General features: G+C 37.6%; 1 protein-coding gene across 1 annotated transcript; it reads right to left on the reverse strand.

Moving 5' to 3' along the window:
* Positions 1 to 4798: 4798 nt before the first annotated feature.
* Positions 4799 to 7572, reverse strand: LOC131460948 (cytokine-like protein 1). The gene is made up of 4 exons (XM_058631880.1): positions 7376 to 7572; positions 7251 to 7295; positions 5707 to 5853; positions 4799 to 5607 (listed from the first exon to the last, which is right to left on the reverse strand). Exons 1-4 carry the CDS (start codon positions 7520 to 7522, stop codon positions 5506 to 5508), a joined length of 441 nt encoding a protein of 146 aa, XP_058487863.1. The 5' UTR covers positions 7523 to 7572; the 3' UTR covers positions 4799 to 5505.
* Between the last annotated feature and the right edge of the window lie 1286 nt (positions 7573 to 8858).

Consider the following 8858-nt stretch of genomic DNA (forward strand, 5'->3'; position numbering starts at 1 on the left):
TTATTCAAAATGATATGAAGTGTTATGCAAATGGATTTAATTCGTCGCTACATTAACTATATTATTTATATTGTGCTTTGGGTCACAATAGTTTGCCATCTTTAGAAGAAATATAGAAAGTATGCGAAACACTTAAGGTGTAGTGGTCAAGAGGGGGCCGGTCTACAGGAAAGTTCAGTAGCTTAAAATAATAACATAATATTCCATCAGGATGTCACTATTAAAAATATTCATGGTGATATTTCACAGAATTTCAAAGTAAAAACACTTGTTTGGATATGGAATGATGTATACGTCTCAATAAAACCAAAATAAACCCTATTTTTAAATAAATCTCAAATTAAGTTAATAGTAACATGGACAACTTTAATTAAAACACTACACAACAAGCTTATGTATGTAATTTAATGTTGACTGTAATACATTTAATAATGCGATAATTACAACCAAAAGTATTATTATTATTACTATTGTAAAAATTGCTAGCAAACCTATTCAGCCACACACGCTGTGTTTAAAGGTAGAGGACCATGTTTTCATAATGACATGATATTAAGTGGTGGGCCACATCAATTGGGGGGCCACAGGTGGCCCACGGGCCGCCAGTTTGACACCTCTGGTATAGTGCATACAATCAAGCGACATATCCCTCACCTCACTTGTCTCTTACAATTGTGTTGGAGAACATGTGTAGCATTAACTTTACCTCAATACTCTAAACAAAATAATAATAATAATAATAATAACAACAATAATAATAACATTAGTATATATATATATATATATATATATTTATACATAATTTCACCTAAAATTTTACACACTGGACCATCAAATCCTAAATGTATGAGGTCAGACATGGTCAGCAGTGGCGTTCGACAAGTGTCTACATAATAACTGTCAGCTGTGTCACAGAGGTCACAGCTCACATGCAATTTTTTCACACTGCTCCTCGAGAGTCGATGCAAAGGGCCACTTAACAAATAAAACTAAACATAAAAAAATTAAAGAATGGCCTATTTAATGGTCAAAGAGGGATTGGTTAAGCACCACCTGCAGGAGTCTTTGTGTGCATATCCATGATGGATACGTAACTGTAGATATAGCACAGTGGTTTTTGGTTGTTTTGTTTTTATTTGTAACGTAAATGCGACTTTGCCCAACTACACTGACTCTTGTCTCTTGACATGTTTCTTCAATTTTCTTCCACATGAAAATGAAACAGGTTCAGTATGTAGCGACAGACGATTCAATGTCTCTCTATTTAATGTTTGATGTTGTTTTTTTGTCCCGAAAAAAAAAGTTTAAAACCACAATGGATTGGTTTCTTCAAACTTCACAAACTAAATCTTTCATTTTATCCCAAATAATTATCAATATCAATTGATTTATCATAACAACATTATTGGCTACAGATAGTGAGACAATATGACGTGTTTGACATCAATATGTCGCTGCTTAAATATGAATCAGACCTACAAAGAATATGACTGTGGTTTTCCATTCCTCTGTGTACGTCGGCATCAAGAAATAACAACATTTAAAACGGGGACAACGAAACTGAACAATAGCACACAGAGAGGTCATTGCATAGTGGAGTGAGAGTAGTTAATAAATAGGTGCGGTAGGACGGTTGTAACCTGTGGGGTCACACACTCTATAATGTGTTGAGTAAAAGAAGCCAGGGCCGGACCACATGCTCGTTATGGAAGCTTTTCATTTGTGCCAGAAAGTTGCAGGAAACAGAGAAACACCATGTGGAACCTGTAAACAAATGAAATAATATAAATGAGTTTACACATGACAGGAGAATGTAATAAAATACATAAACAAGCGAAGCTGCAGTGCAAAACCTGAGGGACGAGGTAACGCAGCAGACACAGGGACAGTAGAAAGAGTCTGATGTCACCATTAGATTTGTTGTTTGAGCAATGCTATCATGACATTACAGTATAATTATCTTTCAATCACTTCTTTAGAACACATCCAAAAAATACAGGAAACCTGTATGCAGTTTTAAATAATACATTTAAGGAAAAAACTGCTTGTACAGGTTAAAGTGTGACCTACAGCATGACTCTGGCTCTCTTAACCCTGTGAGTGGAACCCTAATAATGTGACTGTGTTTGACCCACTGTTTTATTTTATTACGCCAGGTTTATTCATGACATGCTTGAGCGTTACCACACACGCTGTATGAGTTCAACTCAGAGACTTTAAGTCACATCATTCCAATCCAATGCCAAGGATCACAGAATTTGACAGACATAAAAAAACAAAGCTGGTGCTGCCCTAAGACACAGTACTCTAGTTTATGGTGTTTCATGGTATGTATGATAATAATGTATTTAAAGAAAGCAGTGATGATTTGAAATCAAAAAAGACTGAAAACACTTTGATTTCTTATTTTATTTTACTTTACTAAAAGTAGAAATAAAATATTCCTGATTAGTCATTTGCAAAACAAATATCATGTGATGATGGGAACACTATCTTTATCTGAGAACCAGCACCACCCTGTGGTGGATCAAGGCTCGTGCTCTTCATGCTGCACATTTAAAGTGCTGCCACAAAAACACTTAAAAGGTGACTGAAAGCACTTCAGTGGAGGACAGCGATGCAGTCTGCAGACGCCTGCACAGCAGAGACTGGACACACCTGGACCTAGAGATCCATCCTGCGGCGCAGGAGGACCAGAGTCAGTCTAAGGAGGAGAAAAGCTGACAATGTGGAAACATGGTAGAGCAGAGGTGTCACATGTGGCCCACTACTTAATATCATGTTACAATGAAAACATATTTGGTTGTAATGATCACATCATTAAATGTATTACGTTCAAAGTTAAATTTAATGTATAGAAACTTGTTTGTTGTTTTAATTACCGTTGTCCACATTATTATTCACAAAATCTTAGATTTATTTCTGTCCGTTTTGGATGTTAATAGATTTATTCTGCATCATAAATACATATTTATTGTGAAGTTTACAAATCGTTCCATATGAAAACAAGCACTTTTACTTTGAAATTCTGTGAAATATCATCATAAACGGTCTTTATATATATATATATACACATATAGATATATATATATATATACATATACATATATATATATATATATATATATATATATATATATATATATATATACACACACACATATATGTTATAATACTACTGAAGTTGTTTTCTACTTTTTTCCCTCTACACCGGCCCCCTCTTGACCAGACTAGATACTCATTGGCCCCCCAGGTCATGGTAGAGCGATCATTCATATTTCCAGTTGATAACAGTAACAAAAAAAATGACAATATATTTTTTTGTTAAGGTAAAAGTGTCCTCTGTTACTTTAAGTGTCTTGCCCAGGGACACATTGGCATGTAGACTTGCTGAGCCAGGAATCAAACTCTCAACCTTAAAGTTGACGGGCAACTCACTCTACTGTTGATCCACTCTATAAAAATGTATATAAAAATATATATAAAAATGACATCATAGACCTAACAACAAACAATAAAACATACAATAAAATACTGTAGAAAGTATAAATACAACACAAATGAACAAGTCATACAATAAAACCAACGTCTTATACTGGGTCAAAAGCCAAAGAGTAAAAATGGGTTTTAAGAAGTGTTTTAAAAGTGGACAGTGAAGGGGCGTGTCTAACATCTCAGTGCAGTGTATCTGCAGGAGCAGCTGATCAGCTGACCTCAGAGACCAGGCAGCATTAGTAGCTTATACATCTCCACTTCAAAATAATAATAATAATAATAATAATAAAAACTACTGTTGAGTTGGATGTGCAAGGTACTTGTGTAGACACAAAAACCCGGTACCGGGGGGAGTGAAACTCACTGCAACACACACTTATCAAAGGCACGTTTACCTTTGACATATATTGACATGCTGCATACCGACAGAAAGCTCAGAAACTCGGCTAAAAAGTCATAAAAAACATTCTTATGTTCACCAAACACAGTCTAAACGCCAAGTGATCGAACCAACACAAGCCGAAAACACCATAACAGTGTAAACATTTAAAAAGGCACCGGAGAGTCAGCGCCGTCATGTTGAAAAAAAGACAGTTGAGACTTCACAGATTACAACGGTACCATTTATATCACTCTACGATCAAAATAAGAGCAAAACAACAACTCACTTTCAATGAATACAACCAGAAATGTTGTCTTACCTCTGTTGTTGAGCAAAACAAGCTGTTTTCACCGCAACAAAACCACTTGACTTCCCAGCATGCTTTGGGGCCTGTTGCTGGTCTGATTGGTCCTTCCATATATAATGTCCATAACTCCTTCTGTACATAATGCACATAGACTATACCTTTTCTTTAATCCCTTGCTTGTTTAGTGTAGACATGTCACATGTAGTGTTTCAGTACGACTAAAAACTGTATCCACCAGCAGAAAGCAGAGAAAAAACCCCCCAGATAAATCAGTTATTCTCTGACATGATTAAGGTTTATTAAGCAACTATTATTCCCCAGTGTGCAGGTTACACCGTCTGACCACAAGAGAGCAGAAGAGGCCATGATCATCGCGGAGGCAATGCACTAGTCTTGCTATTATGGACTGTATTTGGCCTCCATTGGGTCAGTGGAAAAGAACATTGACAACATGATTGATGTAAAACCACATTGTTCATCATAGTTATAACCACCAGTTTATTTTTCATTTGTTGAGAGAAAATGTTTTTTGTTTTTTTTAAATAACTGATAACTCTGCATTCATGTCCAGGACTGAGAAATAAAGAGACAATATAAGAGATAAAACTAAAAAATGTATATCAATGAGTTTTATTGAGAGATACTGTATGGAGATGTACAAAGAACAGCCCTAACTTTCTAATGTGTCCATGACAGTGAGTTTATTCTCCACAAAAACCATTAGTCGTTCAGGATTCAGATACTTCATTCTTTAAGAAGAACAGAGTTTCAAGACACTAGTAACATTCTGTGGCAAATTCAAGTTAGTAATTGTTGTACATGATTGAATAGTTTAGATAATAAGAAAAAAGGTTAGTTTTGCCTGATGGAGATGTGATGTTTTGTCCTGGTATTCAGTTGCTTAGAAACATATTTGCTCTGCGGGAACACAGTGTGCAACCAGAGCAATGTAAGGGCGCCTATTTCCTCACGTAAGACTTAAAAACACGACGTTCAACTCCACTAAATGTCAGGCCAAGGGTAAATGCAACACAACACATTTCTCTTAATGACGCATGGACCTTTGCTGAGTAAGCAGTGGTTAAAGGGCCCACAAGCGTCTCTTATTAGTTTATTATTTCAAGGTTTTCATAGGTACGGTTGGCATTCGGCAAGTTTCCTGTGGAAAGTTCAGCACTCCTTGCTGGAATGTAATCACACATGTCCTCTAACATGAGCTCCAGCGCAGCGTGTCCTGCCAAAGTCAAAGACACATTGTACGTAGTGTTGTTGTTGTTGATATGTGTTTTATATGAGTGTAATAGAGTGGTGTCTGTGCTGCTCATCTCTCCTCTTGCAAAAGCTGAAGCCGGTCCTCTGCGTAGTAAGGGCTGCTGTGGCCAGTGTCGATGGCTTCACAGTCATCTGTGAAAAACACCAGGTCCTGCCAACGAGAAACAAAGACACGCGGTCACATTCTCTCAGGCTACAGAAAAGAACAACAGTTGTGTCGAGAGCAGGAACACAGACGGTTACTTCTCACCCGATAGCACATTCTGGTGATGATGGTGTGCAGGCTCTGGACTTTACGCTTGAGCAGCACCATCCTGGGACGCTCCCTGCAGTACTGGCTGGGGTGGTTCAGCAGCACGTAGAGAAGGTCACGCAGCTTTGTGGTGACGCACGAGTTCTACAAAACCATAATACTGTTTTTTAAACAGAACGTCTGTGCACCACTTACATTGTTCGTAAATCTTTTGAAATATCATCGTCGTCGTCGTCCTAAAGTCATCATCACAAACATCAGAAGGGTTTGTCATGAGGGGGAAACACCAAACCAAACAAAGCACTGGTCTGATTCAATTACAAAGGAATTGGTTTCATGTGTGTTGTGAAAGGAAAAGCTACAGCTCCTCGCTCACTGGGACCATTGTCTTTGTCGACTGTGTCACAACTTCAACTCTTCATACTTCATACTTCATACTCTGGACATAAGACAGTGCTTATGAATAACTATGTTAACATGGACACCAATAATCTGACTAGTGAACTTATTCAGAATGATGATGTTTACACGTGTTGCTGATGAATTATCCCATTAACACATAACAGAACACGGCCTGACTATGGCTCACATCTTAATCTGATTATTGTATTTTTGGGGGATTATGGAAATCATATTGTTTTGGGTCTTATCAACTTGAAACTATGCAATCTGTAAATTGCAAAGGCTGCAACCAAATGTAAAATGTAGCTCACGCAGAACATGTTATAAAAAGTTCAAGTCCTTGAGTCGTTGCTTGAGAGTTCCTACTTTAATAGCATCTCATGTGCTAATGCTCCATTACACAGGGATTTAACCAATCAGACATGTTACAAATCAAACCAATGTAAACAAACAAACTTGTTCAGATCACACACAGGATTTTTCCAATGCTATATGTACACATATATAAATATACACGTTATTTAAAACGTGCACAGGTTGCAGCATGGGCAAAGCAACTGACAAAAGTCCAGTATCACAATCATACGTGAAGCCAATAAAGCTATACCTAAATATTAGAAATGTGAATAGGTAAACTGATGTTTACAAAATAAGTTTTTTTACTTTTATAATACACAGTGATATATGAATGTCAAAGCTGGATTTTTTTCTATGTGAAAAGATCTATAAAAAATACTGTGGCACCTGAGGCAATTATTTCCATAGAAATACTGTATGTGTGTAGGGAAGAGTTGTAGAAACATTAAAACAGGAAACTGCTTTTAATGTTATCCCTGTGGGCCCATGTATATGGAGGAGGATTGAGGCCACGTGTGAAATTATTTTGAGAAAAACTTTTTTAAAGTGTCCTTGCGTGGAGAATAAAGCGGTAAAAAAAAAAAATGGATGGATGATTCTAAATTAGCATGGATTCTGAGATTAAAGTCAGAATTCTGAGAATTTTGTAACCTTTTTTTTCCAGAATTCACGCTGACTTATTTTTATACTTTCTTTAAAAAAACAAATACAAAACAAATGCCCTAATCCTCTTCCGTAGAATTCGGTCTTCCAAAGAAAATCATCAATGTCTCCAAACTTACATGCACATCGATGAAGATCGTGGGCAGGACTTCAGCGCATGTTTTCTGCAAAAACAAACACCATCTTTAGAACACAGTTGTATTGAACCGCCGGTGTTGAAGTGGATGGACCGTCAGTGTCTCACCGTGCGGTGGTAGGTGTGGATCTTCTCCAGCAGAGCCATGACTTCTTTGCTCAGACTCAGCGCCCTGGAGTAGCAGGTCGGAGGCGCGCACTCCGTCATCCACACAGCGGCGAGCAGACACAGCGGAGCGGCCACTCTCAGCGTCATGGTCGCGGTCTGGCTCCAGCTGCACAGGACTATCAAAACTATTAATCAGCAGGAGGGTTTTTAAAAAAATATGGAGGGGATGGACGATGACGTGGAAGCGCCGCAGCAACAGTTGGGGGGGGGGGGGGGGGTCTGCTGTGTTTTGGACTAAACCAGACCGATGATGAGAAATGGTCCCGAGCATTTTGTAACTTTACCTCTGACAAATCCGTGCTAGATTTGAGGTGAATATAATAATATTGAACTGCTAGGTTAAAAAAAAAAATGTAAGGTTACCCAAAACTGAAGAATAATATACATTTCAGAATGGCCTTTTTCAGGGAACAAGAAATGGGTTAACAACTTAGAGCTGTTCTGCAGCAATGGAGGTTGATCAAGCCTTGAAAGTTGGTTCTACCAATTACTACAGGTGTTCCAACTTTTCTTTATTACGTACAACCCCCTCTGTCTGCATAAAAGTAGTGTTGGAACACACTGTGGTACCATACCCTTGTGAGCATCATTTGAACAGTATTGTACTGCAAAAAGTAGTGTGTTACCATATAAATGGCAAGAAAAAGTCAATTAACAATGGAAGAGAGACAGACCATCATATATCATCATATACATTAAAATCCATCATTTCCAATGAAAAACTGGAAAAATTGGGGTGTTCTAAAACTTTTGACCGGTAGTGTATGTGACATCATCACACTGCCGGCCACTGATTGCTGTTACAGGAAGAGTCATGAGTGCGATGTCCGACACAAGATTCAACCAAACAATGCAGAGCTGTAGATCAGTTAAAAAAGACTTAAAAATCACAAAGACATGGATTAATCTCCAACATTTAGCAAAGGAAACGTCTAAAATCTCAGTATTTAACAGAGGAGACTGGTGTATTTAGAGACAGCACTGCTGAAGTCAACATCTTTGAATCCTGAGATTGCGCCAACAACTAATTGAAATCCTTATTTTACACAACGGCCAGCGACCCTAGTTGCTAAGCTGCTTTGACTGGTATTGTTCACAATGGCTAACACATGTTTGCACTTGCGACTTCTTAACTGGCTGACATCATCACATCATAACTGTCACCCTGTCTTGATTTACAGGAAGTGAACAAAGCCATAGTGAATGTGATTCCCTTACATTTTATGGCTATAATTATTTTCATGGACTGATTTGAAACCTTTTATTATCTTAACTCCCCCCAGATCTATTTAAGGTACTGTATGTCAATCCCAAACCTGAGATATACAACATATATAATCTGTTAATTTTACTATTTTTATTACTCTATTTTCCCATGTTTTCACTTCTGACCAATAACTCAAGTGATCACCACTCACCTTGC

The sequence above is a fragment of the Solea solea genome, chromosome 6 (assembly GCF_958295425.1).
Source record: "Solea solea chromosome 6, fSolSol10.1, whole genome shotgun sequence".
Lineage (NCBI taxonomy): Eukaryota > Metazoa > Chordata > Actinopteri > Pleuronectiformes > Soleidae > Solea > Solea solea.

What these genes read in the sequence shown, in the direction of transcription:
- LOC131460948 (XM_058631880.1), bottom strand. Translation starts at nt 7,522, where the DNA reads ATGACGCTGAGAGTGGCCGCTCCGCTGTGTCTGCTCGCCGCTGTGTGG. An exon ending in TCCACACCTACCACCGCACG is followed by an intron (nt 7,296 to 7,375) that starts GTGAGACACTGA and finishes TTGTTTTTGCAG; the next exon opens with AAAACATGCGCTGAAGTCCT. An exon ending in TCACCAGAATGTGCTATCGG is followed by an intron (nt 5,608 to 5,706) that starts GTGAGAAGTAAC and finishes TCTCGTTGGCAG; the next exon opens with GACCTGGTGTTTTTCACAGA.